The sequence below is a fragment of the Ischnura elegans genome, chromosome 4 (assembly GCF_921293095.1).
Source record: "Ischnura elegans chromosome 4, ioIscEleg1.1, whole genome shotgun sequence".
NCBI lineage: Eukaryota > Metazoa > Arthropoda > Insecta > Odonata > Coenagrionidae > Ischnura > Ischnura elegans.
Window position 1 is genome coordinate 40,831,640 of NC_060249.1, and position 20,372 is coordinate 40,852,011.

At 38.1% G+C, this 20,372-nt stretch overlaps 1 protein-coding gene across 2 annotated transcripts in view; it reads right to left on the bottom strand.

The window, feature by feature from the left end:
• The window catches only part of LOC124157337 (tyrosine-protein phosphatase non-receptor type 14), a 67,019-nt gene that overhangs the window by 32,082 nt on the left and 14,565 nt on the right, over positions 1-20,372 (bottom strand). Inside the window, exons 8-10 of one of the 2 annotated variants that reach the window (XM_046531975.1) lie at positions 17,884-18,019; positions 13,495-13,683; positions 6,111-6,251 (exon numbers count right to left, since the gene is read on the bottom strand). In XM_046531975.1, coding sequence (XP_046387931.1) covers positions 6,111-6,251; positions 13,495-13,683; positions 17,884-18,019 — 466 coding nt within the window. The remainder of the gene's footprint in view (positions 1-6,110; positions 6,252-13,494; positions 13,684-17,883; positions 18,020-20,372) is intronic. The other variant, XM_046531976.1, reaches the window with a different exon arrangement.

Genomic DNA, 20,372 nt, shown 5'->3' on the forward strand with positions numbered 1-20,372 from the left:
TATGCTATAAGTCTCACCTGTTAGAGTTACTGACGAAAGGATATCTTCTCAGGATATCCGAATTCATCTGCTCATCAGGCGCTACGCTAATTAGAAAAGAATGGGTAAGTTGCCTTATCTTTAGGACAAAAAATTTCATGGCACAGTCATATGGTCATGTTTCGCCATCTGCAGTATGCTCTGTGTACGCTGGAAGCGATAGCATCAGTTCCGAACTTCACCTAGAACGAGTGGTTCCGTACTTTCCACAATGGATCGACTTCAAACTAGAGAGTGTTTTCCATGTGAGTTTCATAAAGTCAAGTTTCGTTTTTATTAGTTTTATTTTTATCCGTCTTCGGACCATGGCCCTTCCGAAGAAACAAGTGAGAACTTGAAAAGATGGACTGAAAACAATTGAAGATGAAGAAAGGAATCCTGGCTAAAAGCATGTGAATATTGCAGAACCCCTTGGGTTTTCCACTAGCACATGATGGTATGGGTGGGGAAGAGCGAGCTACCCAGTGAAAACAAGTAGGGACATGAAGCTGAGGACCAGGTGGGCGTGCCGCTGACGATATTCGCAACATTGTTCATGCTTTACACATTGCCTAAATTATATGTTTCTTAGACAGGAACATTTCAAATAATTGACTATTTTTGGCCTATATGATCCATCTCACTACCAACCACTGCACTGGCGAAAGCGGTTGATTTAGGCTTAACATGCATATAGCTCTCGTGACTACATGTACTGGAAATAGCGTTCGATGGAGAAGAATTTTTACATCTGACAGAAATCTATAATAGCAGTGTCAGTAGCGTAGCCAGGAATTTTGTTCGGGCGAGGGGGTCCAAAACCAGGGGGGGAAATTTTTGAAAATTATAGAACTAATTGTAAGTAATGGGTTTTAAACTAATTTTAACACTTTTCATAATTGAAAGAACTTCATTTGTTAAAGAAACATTTTGTAAATTCATGATTTTTCAATATTTTGTTTTCTTTCATGAAGGAAAATAACTGCTTTTATATTTTGGGGGGGGGGGGGGGTCCAGAACCCCTGCACACTCCCTGGCTACGCCACTGAGCAGTGTGAATGCTGAGTAGAGAGCAAACCTTTTCTTTGCCAGGTGGCATGTTCCTTTAGGATATTTGAAAGCGATATTAGTCAAATCAGCTATATGACCTAAGTGTCTCAATAAAGTACTAGTATTCCTGTAATCAGCTAAAATCTTGTATGATTCCTTTAACGAATATCATAATTACAAGCCAAAATGTTGATTATCCTGGGACATAGGCAACCTAGCCAAACATTCCTGGAATGATCGTTTTCCCTCATTCGTCGTTGTTTTCATCCATCCCCCTGAAAAACGATAGATCAAGGTTCCACTGTATAGATTCTAACAGAGATTGTAAGTGGCACACCACTTCCGGAGGAGCAAATGCAGACTAGGGAGCCTGTGACAAGTATATGGTCAAGATACTGTGATGCATTTGGAAAAGTACCCAAAGTCACCATAGCAAACACTGTTGAAGCTGAAGTGGAAGCTTATTTATCAGAGATGAATGCACCACCAAATTCCTTCCCTGGGAAATACTGGAAGACTTGCATCTCCTACCCAAGGCTGAAAGTAGTAGCGAAGAAGTTTCTTGCCAAACCGCTGTGTTCAGTGAAAGACTTTTTAGTGTGCCATGAAAAATATGCATCGTAAAACGCAACAGGCTTGATCCTGATGGAGTGAAGATGCTTTGCTTTCTGAGCAAAAATTTAAAATCTGTAAAAGGAGACTAAATTTGTGAGACATTATTGATAATGATATGATATTTTCAATAAAAGATTGATATTAAAGGAGATACTTTTATTTTAAATTTAAACATGAGTGCTAATATTCTAAAGCCATACCTATGAGGTAACACCACTTTTCTGGTATGCTCTGTTTTGAAATTTAGCTATTATATTTTAATTACATAGTGATAATATGAAAGATGCTTTTGTCAACTAATTCTTTCACAGGGTAATAATTTTTCAAGTGGTTGTCTTGTAGCCTGGAATCAAGTGATATTTTTCTTGGAGCCTATGGCGTCAGAACCGATGGAATCGGTATTGGTTAGAGATGTGCGAATAGTATCCGCGAATACTCGATTACCTCGAATACTAGAAAGTATTAGATATTCGAGGTCTCGAATAGCTATGCGAAAAGTACCGCCTCGAATACCTCGAATACTTTGAATTTCGCGTCGTACACTGTCGCGCGCACGTCGTTGGTAGTTGACTCGGAAAAATGCACAGAACTCTAGTCTTTTAGTGAATGCAGCGCCGTTATAGGCAAGTTGACGAACTACATCAAATTCGCGGGTTAGAGCGGTGAAAAGAGTTCGACATGGGGAACCTAAATTGATCCGGTGAAAAAATCCGAAAATCCCCGGTTTCCCCCACCTGGAAACTCCAGTGCCGTGGGATAGTAACATCGGCGCATTTCCCACGATCTGCTATTCGCCTCCATTCAGCATTCACCTCACCCACTCTGAAGCTTTCATCTTCTCCAAAATCAAACAAAAGGTCCTCCCTCGGGCAGGGGTCATATTACGAAGACCTTAGCTTCGAAAAAAATATCAAGTTACACGAGAACAATAAAGACGTGTCTCGCGCCCCCCTTTTCTAACCCTCTGACCTTTTTCTGCCTACCTGCTTCGAAGTTCCCCATTTCTGGAGCTCAACTGCTGCATGAGTGCCGTGGGATAGTAACATTAGCGCATTTCCCAAGATCCGCTGTCCCCCTCTGAGGGTTTCCTCTTCTCCGAAAAAGTAAAAGGTCCCAGCTCACTCAGGGATCATATTACGAAGACCTTAGCTTCGAAAAAAATATCAAGTTACGCGAGAAAAATAAAAACGTGTCTAGCGCCCACCCCCTTTTCTCACCCACTGACCTTTTTCTACCTACCTGCTTCGAATTTCCCCCTTTCTGGAGGTCAACTGCTGCATGAGTCATCTACTAGCCTGAAAGGTGTCTAACAATGACTTTCGGCAATTATTATTACCCCTTTATTGGATTGAAATACTCGTAATGTGCGCGTAATTTAAAAAAGAACAAGACCAAACGCGACGCATTTCTGACTTTATTTAAGCATTTTACGCGAGGAAATAAATGTCAAAATAGGACGGAGGCTTGGCATTCTGGCGAGACTCGATATGAGCAGCAGAGCTTCTCGGAAGTTGATGTGGTATTTTTTTCCGAAAACATATATCAAGTTACAATTTATGAGTGGTGCTATAAATCTTTATTGTTGCAGTCCCAGACGAAGGGAAATTTTCTCAGGATATTTGGTTTCTCCCTGATAGCAATTCCAATTCATCTTCTCATCTCGTGAGAGCTCCCAAAGATGGACTGAAAATAATTGAAGAAAATCCGGTGGAGAAGAGCTTGTATTTTACAAAATGCCTCAGATTGTCAGCTAGCACTTGGCAGCAGGAGTGGGGGTAAAGCGATGTTAGTTGAATTAATAATATGCCCAATTGTTTCCATAAAACTAAAATATTCCATTAATCAGCTAAATTCCTGTTCAAATCCTTTAAAGGAAATCAAAATTACTCCCCAAAATCTTGTGTTGCCTGCTGCATAGGCAACCGAGTCAAACATTCCAGCATTCATCATTTAGTATTCGAGGTATTCGAAATTCGAGGTATTCGAATATTCGAGCAATGATTTAATATTCGAATTCGATATTCGAGTTCGAGAAATCTGCTATTCGACCCATCTCTAGTATTGGTAGAATCGGAATCGTTAAAATTTTGGAATCGACCCATCACTAATTTTAATCCAATGCAGTAGATTCTCATTATTACGAAGTTCACATGACCGAAAAACCAGATGTTCGTATTAACAAACTTCGTATGAGCTTTTCTTTTACGAATCATATAAAAAAAACATACCTTACCTAGTTGTGCTGTGGAATAGCTTCAAAGTTTTGTGTATGATATACGATATACGCGATTAAATTATTAAGAAATACAGTAAAACCTCGATATACATACAAGATGCCTTACGATACCTTGTTTGTAAGTTGATAAACCTATGCAAGTCGAAAAGTGTGGTATCCTGCAGAATGCAACATTACATGACAATACGTTAATTCACGATTGTGATAAACTGATCTACCTCTGCGGACGACACTGCTGAAACCGAAATAAATTTGCTGTCCACGGGAAGGAAGAACAGACGAAACGCTGAACAGTTCCTGACTTCAAAACAGATTATTTGATACTTTGTCCAGACTGTAATCAAAGTGCGAATTCCGTTATGCCACACCATGTTGCATCGGCCAACTCCAAAGGCGCCAAATTTGAAATTTCAGGCTCCCCATAATTTTTCCAAAATGCACACTTCTAAAATTTCATGCATAAAATTTTCACAAGAAAAGGACTTACCGTGCGGCCTATTTACGAGCGGTAATGAATTGATCACCATGATTCCATAGAATTGAAGCTCATTATATGACACTACGTGGAAACTGATGTATATCCTACTGAAGAAAGAACCATAATTTCCAGTCTTGGGCACAGTGCAGGAGGAGAACTTGAACGTAGCGCAATGATTATGTTATACTGTAGTGTATATCTACCTAAATGCCGTTGCTTACCCATACAACTTCGTAATAAAGTTCATTTTATAACTGCCCATACGTTGCTTACCCATACAACTTCGTAATAAAGTTCATTTTATAACTGCCGCGACAGGGACTAAGGTTCTTAAAAATTAAATTATCTGCATGGGACTTTATTTGGGACCAGGAAAGGTGAGCAATGAATGCGGGAAAATGATTAATGTGGGAACAATAGATCGAGGTTCCACTGTAATTAACTTTTGGGCTATGTCAATTTTCGGTGGCCCCAACATTACCCAACCGATGCTGGTTGCTTTTTTAAGTGAATCTTTCCCAGATTCCCTTGAAAAAGAGACCAACATTGGTAGGGAAACATAGGGGCCACCCAAAAATTGACGCAGCAACATAGCCCAAAAGTTTTTTTATCTAACAGAATATAAATATTTCTGGATAGTCTGACAAGAATGAGGAAAATCTTTAAATTTTGCCACTCCTTTTTGAATGCGATGGTGGTTGGCGTAACATGGTGAAACTCCTTCATGATGCACAAAGGTTAAGAAAAGACTTAGCTGTTTCACAAAATAAAATATATTTGCGACCGGTTTCGATACAGCGTATCATCATCTGGCAATTACAAGTATCAGTACATAGAATTTATACCCTTGAAGGCGTCAGAGGGGTGGTAGAGTGGAGGTGGAGAAAGGGGGGAACTTCGGAGTACCCATTATTGGATGCAATTAGTTTGATTGTGTTTAGCTCCTTCATCCTGTTGTAATTCGACAATGGAATCAATCATAATCTGTGAAGCATACAATGTATTGCTGACACCACTTCTACAGCTAAGTCTTTTCTTAACCTTTGTGCATCACTCCTTTTTGCACTTATCATGCTCTGGTAAAGGTTATCAGTGTGGATGTCCTTGGTAAATTTCCCTTCACAAAGTCAAGTCGGAGCGTACCTTCGCACCTTTGATTTCTTCTTAGCCTTTCGTCTGTACTTGTACCGCGCCAACCTCCTTTGCATTTACTCCTTAGGTTCCTTTTTTTCTTTTTCATCTTCAGTTTCTCTTTTTTGCATCCTGTAATCCATTTTGTCTTCTCTTCTCTTCCTAACCTTAAGATTCTCTTTCTCGTAACTCTTTTCTCTTTTTTGTCTCCTGCTGTGCCAGGCTGTGACCACTCTCTATCTTTATCAAACTTCCTTTATCAATTCCTTGTTTTCCTTTACCTGTTTACGTCTATTGTTCTGCCAGGTACAATGCCTACTTTCTGGTGTTTAATGGGTACATACTGCCTATTTTTAACCATAGCATTACAAGGTTTGTTTTGCAAATTCCTAACTGGATGCGTTACTTACTCCCAAATGTATTACTTATTCGAAAAAATATAACTTGGGACTTAACTTAAATATTACTTGACTATAAACTGAACTTCTTATATTTCTCATTGTAATATTTTAATTTCAATAAGATCAAGGTAATCTGAAGGAGAACTTTCTCTGAATTCATGATTTACATTCTTTTCTTTACCTGCAAAACAGGATAATTGTCATCAGCTACTCCTTGACCTGATACTGCCTCAATGCCCCCACCACAGCTTCCCACTCTTTGCTCAAGACCAATATCATCCCTGTGATAGGATATGACAGAACTGCCTGGTAATTGGTCCTCCTAAAAAAAATGGTTAAAGGCAGGGACTACAGAGTGGGTTAATGCTAGCAGGGAGATTATGAAATGACTATCACACTTACGCGATAATGCCCAGTACTTAAATGCACATGCATCGGAGAAACTTCAGTTACACTACTCATTTAAAATTAAATTATCTTGGCATCAATTTAAAATTAGACTAAAAAAACATTAAAAAATGCTCGAAGGATTAGGGAAACATCAATTTAAATGAAAAACTCCATAGGAACAGGAAGCATACCATCACAGAAAAGCATGAAATACTTTTTGCCATTCTCTAAGTGTGGTAACAGGGAAACTGCCAAATGGGGAACTTGCATGAATATTTTTTTATTTCACAGGCGGACAGGAAATTCTTTTCTGAATTCAACATAGAAAACCGCATGTAAATCTAAGTTTTCCTTCGTGAGATATTCAATGATAAATATAAGGAATTTTAAAGCATGCCAAAAACTCCTTCACCCTCCCCAAGCCACTGCCGACGAAGCCTCGATGACGTCAAAGGTGCCTACACATCACACGAAGCAATTGTTGTGATTGTTTGTAATAGTTGCCAGCAGTTGTGAGTGCTTCGTTTGTGAGAGGTGTTGATTATTTTCTATTTAAAGTAAAATATACTACGGTAGAGGCTCGGAAGCCCTCATATTTTTCATTATTTATATTATTAATATCTGAGTAAGGACATAAAATATAAAACTGGAGCAGTTAATCCAAAAATTTTATAATACCTAGATAACACCGTTGTAGGAGTCTGAGCCACGGCCGTTGGAAGAGGGATACGTTAATTGTAAGTTACGTTGATTGATACGTTAATGGTATCGACAGCATATCATTCATTTAAGTATGTATTTAGAACAATTTTGATGTTTACTAGTGTCCGCTATGCTTTTATATACAATAACTTCATCCATTTATTCATAGGTGCCAGAGAATTCGTCGTCTAGGACTGCCTGTGCTTGTATTATCAGGTGAATTCCAGTCAATACAACTTTTGCTTGGTGATTGGAGATCTTTATGAACATTTTTTGTGCCAAAATAGTGTTATTTTCAACGTGACATCTCCCGTTAAGCTACTGCTAATAATCACAGTGCCAGCGGTAGTAATGCACATAGTTTGACAAGTTTGAAAAATATCGGCCAAGAGTTATCAGTGTTCCATGGTGATTGAATTGTAAAAAGTGCTATTACGCTATCGATAAAAGTCTAACAGTAGTGTAAAAATTGTCAGTGGTGTGTTCACCTCCGTTGTTCACCGTAGATATGACATTTCACGATCAAGCTATCAAGATCAAAACTGTGAGTGAAGTTTGTTATTCTATTATTTCAACGAATGATAGTGAGAAAAGTCACCTGTGTCACTTGCATGGGCTAATTTAAGGCTTGAAATCAGTGAATAAATAGTTATTTTCATCATAACGAGTTCTGTTATTGTAAGTTGTACGTGATGAATATAAGAATGGTAGTGACTTCCAGTTTTTGATAATTGTATTTGCCTATTTCCAAATATATTTTTACGGTATATGCTAGTATATTGTTCATGGATTTACCTATATTATTGAAATAGGTAGTAGCTTGCGTGTTGTCAGCGGAACCGATTCGCGATCTCACATGTGGATTGTGTGCAGACTGTTTTGCTTTGAATTCGTAACGTAGGATGGATAGGACTACCTTCTCCGCTAATACGGCGTTGCCAAATTCAACAAAACAGCTCGTAAGCTTACGATTGTGAACCTTCAGTATTACAAGTTTCTTTTACATCTCGATTTGCTGCCGACGCATAGCAATAATTTGTCATAACAAATTCTAAGAGGGTCGTGGCATCAATTTTTGGTATCCCAAAAAAAGGCTGGTGTCCTATCACCCCCTGCCACACACCTTTTCTGCGGCTTGCAAGGTATTATGTAGATGTAGATGAATTTCAGGAGTACAATTCGAACGAGCGGCAATGTTATCATCCATTTTTCTGATAACTAAAATATACGAAGTGAATCGCTTGTACTTCATCATCTCGATGTCGCATTATTAATATCCCTAGTTATAATTGTGGCACATTAGTAATAGGAAAACTTGCCCAAGAACAACAGAACAAAATAAAGTGATGATGAACGGCTAAATACTCCCTCAAAAAAAATTTTGCAGCATGCGCTCAGTGTATTTCCCAACTCCCTATGGTAGTTTAGGCACCTATGACGTCATGCCTGGCCTCGGCAATGCTCGGGTGTCTTCGCATGGTGGTCGGCTCAGAGAAATTTTTCTCGATTTTAAAGTCAATTTTTAAAATTTATTTTGATGATGAATGGAAAAATTTAGGTATTTTTGCAAGCTAATGTATCCATTTTACTTGTTCAAAATCATTTTTAGAGCAATTGATGACCCATGCAAGTTCCCCATTGCCAATTATGGGCCTCTTAAAGGAATAGAATGTCAGATGCTAAACCAAAATAAACAAGAAGGGATATCTTTTGATTGAAAATTAAGATAAAGTCAAGTGATGAAAAGAACATTAGGAAGAGTTATGGCACAGAAAAAGTTTTAACAGGCAAGAAATAAAAAGCAAAAGCCTACATGTGTGAAACTAGACAAACAATTGAGACCTGCCCCACAGAACACTTGAGGCATTTAAGATTATGACATGATATGAAATCAGCCATCCTTGAACACTGCATTGAATTTGACCACTATTTATCAAAATACTTGCCTGCTCTGCTCTAACTTTTGGGAACACTAAGTGAAAGAACACATAGAAATCAGTCAAAAGAATAAATAATATAAACCAAGATTAAGGCCTTATCACTAAGTGGCACCTGGGGGTCTATTCTCTAACTCGAAGCGCGGTAGCTTTCTGGTGGAAAGATGCTTAATTAAGCTACTTGCTCCCACTTGTATTCTCTAACGCTGAAGCTCCGGCGAAGGGAGCTTGCAGAAGCTACCGGTAGCTTATTAGGCTCCAACCCTTATTCTCTATGGGATTTGAAGCTACTTCCGTAGCTTCAAACTAGCTACCACGGTAGCTTCGCGAAGCGCGCCCTCGAACCCCGCGCTTCAGCTAGCTACCATCAAAATACATAGGGAATTCCCATAGGGCCATGGGAATTCCTATGAACCGCCGTGAACCAAGTGGCGCGTGTCGCTAATGTTTTGTTCTATCCCATCAGTCTTTCTTGACACGGCTAGCGATTGAGTGGTAAACAAGAAAAGTGTTGACTATTTTTGTTGTTTTGCGTAATTATTTTCTTTAATGAGGTCGGGAATGCTGCGTAAATTATTCGAAGCCTTCAATTATTGTATTCTTAACAAAGTAGTGGGCATGAGTGACAAATTTCGTGACTAAACATATATGTTTCGGAGTGAACTATCGATCGCGTTAACTAGTTGATTTCATTATTTGGAGAAGAAAAATGTTACTTTCAATCATTTTATATCACGTGAAATCTTATTTTGCATGAAGTCATTACTAGTGAGAAGAAAAACCCCGAAAACAGTGATTATTATTGATGTTGCGAGAGACTGTTGTAGTGACGGTACAAATTGATGCGTTGAAATCATTACCAATGCCAATGTATCCACTGCACAGAGATGGATGTCTTATTTTTGCAAGTGTTTATACATTTATGATTAACTTTACCGTGCATTATTAGCAACGATCTTTGTTGTGAAGTGATTGTGTGAAGAGAGTTTAGTGTTACATAGATGCAGACCGGAGAGAGGTGGATATATTATTGTGTTATAATGCAATGTAAGGTGTTTCATGATAGTTATTAATAAATTTTTTGCTCTTCCAATGAATAAATGTGTTCATGATATCATTCTGCTTTCATTTGTGTGTCTTTGGCCGTATATACGCATTTAATTTCAGTGCCGGTAGTTAAGTTGGTGTATTTGTTTTGAATTTTGAGAAAGTGTAGCCATGGATATTCCAGAAGCCCACGGAGGAAGTCATCACAAAAACAATAATATAATATGACTTTAATATTGGGAGAAGGAACTACGTTTAATAGGTTGTTTTTTCACAATGATGGTCAAGTTCTAATGAATCGCCCTCGCTTGCAATAGTGCAAGCTTGGCGGTTGGCATATAATACTTATTCATAAAACCATTTAAATATTAATTTAGCCGTCGTGAGAACGGCACGACAGTCGAGTTTTGTGTAAATATCGATTGAAGCATATTGTGAGCCTAAAATGATTGCTTAGGCCAATCTGAGTGAAATGACGTAACTTTCAAACATAATTTTCTCCACCTTCCCATTAACTTTGTTGAAGATATTCCCGAAATAATATACACTTATCGTATGCACATGTTATTGCGATATTCTCTCGCAGTGCAAGAAGGAACAATCTCTGCACAGAAACAGTTGGTCATCAAAATTTTTGCATCAAACAGGCAAAAGCATAAGGAGCGCTGAGTGTAAAGTTCTCGGGAATTAGAACGACAAAGTGATAGCATTGGTTTAATGTGTTGGTAGTTTATTAACATTTTCTCTTCATTATATTTACATGGCCTACATGATTATCAATCGTGACATAAACTGCTGCATCGATCGAAACTATTGAATTGATATAAAAGCCGCTTAGCCAAATATAATTATTTCTACGTATTTCTATTATTATTCGTATTTCTATTATTATGAAAGCTGAAGGCACTCAGCATTTCGTAATTTACAAAGCACATTAATTTCAACTAGAAGAAAAAGTCAGCCGAGAACGACTACATTATGATTTTCCTGCAGGTTACGAAATGAAACGAGCGATTTCATTGGTTCTAAGAGTAAAATCTGAGTTCGTACGAAATATTTCTCATACCCCATATCCGGTCTGAGAAAGCTACCAGAAATTCTCGGTCTGAGAAAGCTACTCCATGTTAGAGAATAAGGTTGGTAGCCAATTCTGGTAGCTAGTTCGAAGCTACCACGACGGGAGCTTCGAGTTAGAGAATAGACCCCCTGGAAACCCACCTTGATCACTCTATGCAAAAATCATAATGATCAAAATTCCAAAATCCCAAATGAAACCACAGCTAATCACTGAGCACCTGGTTAAGACAGGGAGGTATAGGAAACTCTCGATTATACGAAGCAGGACATTATGAAATTTTCAATACTTCGTGGTGAAATTGTCGTCCTGGTAAAAAGCCTTTGGTAAATGCATGGCATTTTTCGAAAATGCAAAGTTTAGAAAATATGAAATGTTTTGAAATAACGAACATCAGGCTCAGTCCCCAGGAGCAAATGGAATTTGTTTATACGAACTACGGCAAAAAATTTATCAACAAAACTAGTTATGCCGTCATAAGTAGCTAAAACATCTGTGCTTCCGACTGTGGTCCATCAAAAGTGTGAAATCGTAAATGATGGTGCACCTTTGAAGGGAAAGGGTTCGTCTAAAAACTTATGCTGTTGCTGTATATCAAAACTAAACAATTGCTTAAAATATTTTTTTTTTCATTTTTCTGAGGCTATGGGAGGGAGGGGTCTATTCCCTCATCCCCCCCCTATATTTTTGCCACTACCGGGTTCCATGTGCTCTGTATTATCTATGGTATGGTAATTAGACAGCTGGGGTCATTTTTGCCATGAGTTAGGGAGGGAGGATAGAAACCCTGTGTTGGAATTAGCCAGGTTGTAACTATAGGCTTAACTAGGGCTTAACATCCCATCTGCCATAGAGTGTGTTGCACTGGAAATTCCCTCCACACTACTCTTAAGCAGGTATACAGCCATCTCTGAAAAGTTTCTGCCACTGCCAGGACTTGAACCCGGGCCCACAGGGTGTGAAGCCTTCGTGATGCATTAGAGGAATTTTGCTCCCAAATTATGGGGTTAATTTGGATGACTTTCCTCATGTATCTCATTTCTTCAATCTCCAATCTTTGGTTTGTCCTTGGGTGGTAAAATGAATTTCCTGAAAACTGGTGTTAATGAGCCAATTTTTTTGGAAAATTAGATTCTCTGTGAACATTAAGTATCACCATTCTGAAATTTCTCCAGTATGATAGCCTTGCGGCTTAGTGCCAGAAATGCTAGCAATTCAACCACGACGTTCAACCGTGGGTAATGTTGTTCAGGAATGCAAAATTATGTTTCTCTTTAAGTAACACATCATCTGTGGTGTTGCTTGTAAGTACGATTATTAGGGTTTGATTTCTTGCCTCCAAATGAGTAATTACATCCTGGAAACGAACCGGCCCCTATTGAAAAGGATTAAATGCTAAATACCAAAAAACCTCACATATGTAACTTCCTCACTTATGAAACTTTTTTTGGTTCTCCACTGAAAGTTTCACAAATGAGGTCCAGCTTTATTCATCTCTTGCACTAAGTGAGGCATGGGTGTATATATTTTTTCTCATTTTCATCAAACGATAGATGCGGGAAAATTATTCGTCAGGACCATGATCTTCAAACGATCAGTGCCAGAAAACGATATTTTGGGGAACAATAGATACCGGAAAAAATTACATTGTCTGTATGGAACTTAACTGGGACCAGGAACGGTGAATGATGAATGTGGGAAAACAATAAATGTGGGATGATAGATCTGGGTTCCACAGTATGTCCAAGAACCCCACAACATATCCAAGAACCTGTGGCTTCATGATGTGCAATGGAGAAATTGCGAGTCAATTCCTTTCATGAGAGCTCTATGTTTCCTGTTTCTAGGTATTGCGGGTGGTGTGATTGCACAGCATGCTCTTAGAACTGTGTCCCACTACGACTGCCACTTGTATAATTTGGGTGATGTGACTGTTTGGCGTGGTGTCTAGAATATAATTTCTGCTGTTGCACACTTATTTGATTCATCTTACTGTTCCTGGACAATCCCATGTCCATGATCTCGTAACTACTTATTGTGTGACATGCAGCCACAGGTGTATGCTTTTAAGGTACAAGCACCAATTATTGTTTTGCGATAAATATTTGAAAAATATACAATTATGAGCAAGTAAAGGGAAGCTCAGACCTTATTCCTAAGAGAAATAACACAAATATGAAATAAAAGCTGTAAAAAAAGGGATAAATATGGGAATTAAAGGGCTTCATCCTTCACCTACGGATATAATGAATGCTTTATTTAGATTATGATTTTCCAAGGATAATGATAACTCCTTAAACCAAACTTGCACTGTATGAGGTCACACAAATACATGATTTGGCAGGATTTGAATTGTTGATTACTGTAGAAATACATAGATATGTAATTAAAAAATATTAGTAGGATCTTCTTACCTCAGCTACCTGATGAATTGTATGGGGGTGACTACCCATAGGCGGAGTTCCCTGCACAACTGTTTGCCCTTTAGGACCATTTTCACCACTTCCAAGCTCACCAGCTTGCTGAGGCAGGAAAGGAAGACCATTTTCTCCAGCCATGCTGGCTGATTCCACAAGTTGTTCATGTTGAATGTAGAAAGTATGCTGAAATATACATAAGAATTATAAAAGAAGAAAAGAAAATTCGTAAAAAAGGGACTAACCCTGAAATTTCATCAGAAAATAATTGAAAATTGATTCAAGTCCTGAGAGGAAAGTAGGACTCGGTCTTATCATTTCAATACGTTTGGCATCTAACATTTGCTGGCATTGGCATCTAACATTGATCACAGCAGAGGCAATTTTTTAATGTATTCATTCACTGCAAGAACATTTTTCCTATATAGTGCAACCTAGATAAAACAAGACCCGACTGTGCTCAAATAAACACTCGCTATAGTGAATTGTCGCTTTACCGGAGGTGGAGCAAATAATAGCCAATATACCTATTACGAACAGTTATACAGGAACAGGAAAGGTGCGGTGACAGAGAAATTTCCATCCGATAACCGTAAGCATAAATCCAGACGAAAGGCGATGTTTTTTGAATCTCTAAATTTCCTTACCTAAACAACAACTAACTATTCAAACAATTCATAAGTGCCTTACTGAATAAAAATCATGCAAAGCATTGCTTTGTCAATCATTATGCCAATGCACAACCGACGAAGCCATTTTTCTTACTTGTACTTAATTAGTGCATTTACGTGATCATTCTTTTATTTTGGTATTTTCCACTGAAAATTCCAAAAATAACTGATAAAACGGTATTGCGGTTATTTAATGCCTCAAATGTTTCCATTGGTGTATGTTTATTATTCCTGTACGTTAAGCGGCAGATAAGTGAAATAACGTACTGCATTTGTTTCTGCAGACGAAAACGATGTATAACGATCCTGCCTCGGAAGACTTTTCTATCATATAATGTAATATCTTCATTATCTACGGTAAAAAGTATGCTAAGCATGCAAAATGATGTGATTAAAATTGCCGTTGTTAAAAAAAGTTCCTTTCTGAGTGTTACGCTCGTGACGTATTTGAACTAGTACACTGAGTTTACCACGGCACTGCAATAAAAACGATTTGAATTAAAATTGGTATTATAAGGAAAGATACTAACGTGATAGTATTTCACGAAAAAAATAACGCAGATATTATGCTGATGTCATTTAAGTAAAACAAAAGCAAGCTCCAAGAAACTGCGAGGAATATAACTCGCATGGGTAATATTTGCGACAAAGAAACGGAAAGGTATACGCATCTGATAGACCCTAAGGCCCTTGATTTAACATTCTCAATAATGACTGCGAAACATGAAAAAGGAATGCAGAATTTTTTTAATTAAATATACTAAAAGCGCAGCATCAGCTCTTCACATATGGCATCTGTGGCGGTGCCAAACGAGAGTCAGTTGTTCTCTGAGTTCTTCCGGCGGCTACCAGGGGATGCCCGGCCACCCCGGTGACAGAAGAGAGCGCCATTACGACTCCAAACACTGACGCGAATAGTTCACCCTTGTGAATAGAACATTGTGATTGTGACTATTACTTGTAACCGCAGCAGAATATAAATACGTCCATCTGGACTATTCACGCTGAGTATCATGGTGTCGTACATACTACACCATCGCTAAGGTGCACTACCAACCTCAGAAGCATCATTGCAAGAAAAACCTCGTACTGCAAGGGTTATGTCGGTGAGTAGGTTGTGAAAGAGTTCCGTTTCGTCTACGTTATATCACGTGGGGAATACTTCTTAAGATACTTAGGATTATAGTCCTATCTTCCACGACGTCGGGTTTACACTGCAGGAATCACTAGCAATTACGACGGGAGATAACGCTTTGGTGCTTTGAATTAGTATAACCAACCTTCCGAACTCTAGAAATTCTCCATTCGCTATCTATCCCTTGCTTAGACGTGTTTAGTGTTTTTGGCCATGGTGTCTACCATCGAATGCTTTCTATTCGCGCAACTCACGGACGTGCAGATATGCTGCCGACTGCTTTCTGCCGCCCGAGGAACAAAAGAAGATCAAGCATTTGCGAATGTTAATGCCACAATATTTTCACCAAAATGAACTACTTATTTATCGAACGACAGTTTACTACATGAATTTGAGACTGAGCACTCCATGTTACCTTCATTTCTAACGTATCACAAGAAATTTGAGAGCTTAGGGACTCTTGGTGAAGGTTTTCCAGTGATGGAAACTCTCCTTATGGCGAATGCCAACACCAAAAGGGCCTCGTAAAAACGAATTTTTTTATATGCTTATTATAGGGTCAATTGATGGTTCCTCGGCGATCTCTCGTAATTGAGGGGGTCTCGTAATAGCCCGTACTCGCTTTAACGAGGTTCCACTGTAGTTAACTAAAGCAAAACACTAAGGAATCATCAGGTTGTGGTATGTTCCATTTGCGTATGAAGGCTTTGATGATGGATTATAAACCTTGGAGGGATGGATTCTGATTGCCTAAATGTATTTTTTTTTAACCCTTCAGTTCATTTTGTTACACGGCCGGGCACGCGGGCCACACTGGTGGCCCTAACAAAATTTTATTTTATTTCCATAAGTTTTCACCACTTTGTAAACCTTTTTTTACAAACAATTTATTTGGACTTTTTTATTGTTTAGTGAACTTTTTGTCACTATGGAACACATTTTTAATTAATAGTGGAACAAAATGCACTCCTGCCCCCCTCCCCTGCAAAGGAGGGAAGAAAGCAGGCCACTAGATGAGGTATCCATAAAAGAAACATAACATGCCAAAAATTGTTTACTCGTCAAAGCAGTCAAATATCATTAAAAATTTGCTTCACAGCTATAAGTGATACTGACAAAAAAATGTTACACAGGCACGTGGGCCACAAATGTGGCCCAGATACGCCCACTTCCATTTGAGCACTATTTACTGCTAATCTGGTGTCGATTACTCACAAACAACAATGTGAGGATTTCGAGGGCTAAATAATGAGCAGCTACTGAAAATCGTACGTTTATTATGCCATCATAAGAAAAATGGCACTTCATTCTTTAACTCTACAGCAGGCGCCACCCATGTGGCCCACGCATCTACTGAAGAGTTAAAGTATAAAGAATTGGTTCAATAATAGAAAAAGCAATGGGTCCCACCCTTGGACCATCTCTGAAAAATGATTGCAAATCCCAATACTTGTTCTTCATAATAAGTGATGTGCTAATTGGTGATTTGCATTAACATATCTGCTTAGATCCTAATATCTCCTGCAATTACATGGTCATAAAAAAATTGTAGGCTACATGTACAGAAGGAAGATTTCTCTCAGGATATTCTAAGTACATGAATGAATGTATACGAAAATAAACTACCCTCCAAACTGTTTTTCACAACACACAAAAAACATGCCTTTGTTTTGTGTAGCTGACTCCTCTTTTGACACAGAAAACTGAGAAATGTAACTTTCAAATTAAGAAGGGGATCAGTAAGCCACAGAAAAACAATCTGTATACAAAAAAGTAAAACCAACTATAAGATAACAAATTTGAAAGTAGCGATTGGATAAATTGCTGAAGGTCATAGTATCATTATACAGTAAAAACCTCTTTATATTGTAATGGAGGGGACCAAAATTTGGACAATCTGATTTTGGAGTTTCACTATAGAGAGGTTTTAGTGATATTTATTGAACATAGTATAAGAGCACTTATAGGAAAATAGAGCCATTAATAACAGAAAGTGAGCACTATTGTGCGATTTTTACCACGATTCGAGGGGAAAAAAGTGTTCTCTCTTAATTCTACAGTCACTTAAAATGATTGGGAAAGTTGGATACTTTCTTCTTATTTACTATTTGGTATGCTCTCATATGAAGCAAAATGGCCATTACTAATGGTTAACGTGAAAATTAGAGCATATTAAGGTGTATGCGAAAAAAATAAGCATGAAACATCACTGAAAATGTTACTGTAATCGCAGCCGCATTAATGGTCTCTACTTCTCTCGGTACGATTTGCGGAGGTAGTTAGGCCATCTCCGGGGTGTCTTCTTGCTATGATAAGTGGAGGTTTTACAAGATGAAGAGGTCTGAACCAAGAGAGGTTTGCCTACAAATTTACATGTAAATCTGACACGACCGTAAGGGTGGTGCGAAGTATGAAGGTTTACGATGTAAAGAGGTTCACTTAATAGATGTTTTGCTGTGTTTACGAAATGCAAAATAAACTAATAACTAAGTAAGTTATCTCAGATTTCAACGACGCCAAATAGACCAACCTCTCCAACATGGTAAGAAAAAAAAACTGCACCAAAATGATATCTCATACCTGATGAACACACATTCTCCACACATATTTTGCCATTGCAGCATCTTCAAATGTAAACTGCACCGTTTCTTCAGGACTATGACACTCAATCCCAAAGCAGCGTTTGTTGATTACAACATTAGTGATATCTCTCCACCTAGCCAAAAGAAGAAAATTGGAATAAATCATAGCATAACACAACCCCACACTAAGCAGAGGATTTTTGTGCATATGAAAATGAGTTAGTAAATCTTGGTTCTAGGTACTATAAAAAAATCATTAAAATGAGTACCAAGTGCTTATCATGACATCCATCTTATGAAAGTAAAAATTCAAAAAATTAAAAATTTTCATCATCATTAGTACTGATCAACATAAGTAAGATTGGTGTGACACAGCTCTTCACTTAATTCTTCTTCCAGCTTAGCTTTTAACACCTACATAATTTTTAAGGGGCTTAACCGCGATTCGAAATCATCTTTTTAACGGGTTTTATAACGCGGAAGCTAGGGTCGCCTCTATTGGAAGTGGAAGGGGTTATGGGGTGGTGAGGATGAATGGATAAGAGAAGTGAGAAAGGTCTTTCCAGATCAGGTTAATTGAAAGCAATAGGAAATAGATATCTTTCAGAGCATCATATTTCTTCCCACTCCATCTCATTGGCAGACCTTCACTCTACTACCTCCTTGGATTTTACCCTTTTCAGGAAGCAGGCTGCTAGTTTGAGTCACCTAGTGGGCTCTAGGGTGATAGACAATACAGAGGAACCTCAATCTATGATTTTTCAAGGGGATGGACGAAAAAAACAATGAATGCTGGAATGTTTGACATGGTTACCTATGCAGCAGGAAACGCAGGAGTAATTGTGATATTCTTTAACAAATTCATACAGGAATTTAGCTGTTAGGAATATTGGAAATTTAGGAAATACTTTGGGAATGTAACTGATTTCACTAATATCTCCTTCAAATATTCTAAAGGAACACGCCACCTCGCTAAAAATGTTTGCACTCCACTCGGCATTTGCACTACTATATGGATTTCTGTCTGATATAAAAATTATTATCCACCAAACGCCATTTCAAGTACACTCATTTACGAGAGCAATGTGCAGTTACGCAAAAAACAACATTTTCGCCGTCACAGTGATATGTGGTGAGATGGATCACATGGGCAAAAAATAGTCTAACTATCTGAAATGACAGATATATATTTAATATAATCGAGGCATTCATGTAAAGCATGAACCATGTTGCATTAGTAGGCAGCGGCACACCCTTGTGATCCTCGGCTTCATCCGACTTCTTGTTTTCACCAGTTAGCTCACTTTGCCCCCACCCCTGTCATGTGCTAGCAGACAACCTATTTTGTAATATTCACTGACTTCACCCCAGGATTCTTTTCTTCTTCTTAAATCATTTTTAATCCATTTTTTTAAGTTCTCACTTGCTTCTTCATCTTACTAAGACGAATAAAATAAAACTAATAAAATGAAACATGACTTGAATAAACCGACTTTAACAACACTTGCTTTTTTGAAGTATATCCACATTGGAAAGTACGGAAACAATCGTACGAGGTGAAGTTCAGAACTGACGCTATCGCATAAGGCATATGCAGAACCCACTGCAGAGGGTGAAGAATGACCATATGAGTGTGCCACGAAATTTTTTTTCCTACAGAGAAGGAACTTACCCACTCATTTCTAAGTATCATAGCACCAGATAAGCAGATGAATTTGAATAGCTGGTAAGGGAGAAACGAAATATTTTGAGAAGAAATTCCTTCGACAGTGACTATGTGAAGTGAGATTTATAGAATAACTTGTAAATTGTACCATGATATCATGTTTTCGGAAAAAATGTAGCATTAATTTCCAAGAAGCTCAGCGGTGAGGATATTGAGTCTTGCCAAAATGATAGATTTAAGTCGTATTTTTACAACTATTTCCTTGGTTTAAATGCTTAAATAATTTCAGAAATAAATTGTGTTTGGTCTCATTCTTTTCTTTTAATTGTGTGCTCATTGCTAATATTGAAGTCCAATACAGTAGACTCTCATTGTTATGAAGTTAACGTGGCCAAAAAACCAGAGGTATCATAATAACGAACTTCTGTCATTGTAGGACACCTTTTGAATAATAGATGATTAATGCAGTAGTTGACCTTCGGAAATGAGGAACTTTGAAGCGGGAAGGCTGAAAAAGGTCAGCGGGTGAGAAACATGTCTCTATTATTCTCATGTAGAGATGTGCGAAAAGTATCCACGAATACTCAAATACCTAAAATACTGGAAAGTATTTGATATTCGAGTTCCCGAATAATTATGCTATAGGTACTATTTCGAATACCTCAAATACTTTGAATATCGCGCCATACACTGTCGCACACACGTCATTGGTAGTTAACTCGGAAAAATGTAGAGAACTATAGTTGTTTGGTGCATGCAGTGCCATTTTAGGCAAGTTGACGAACTACATCAAATTCACAGATTAGAGCGGTGAAAAGAGT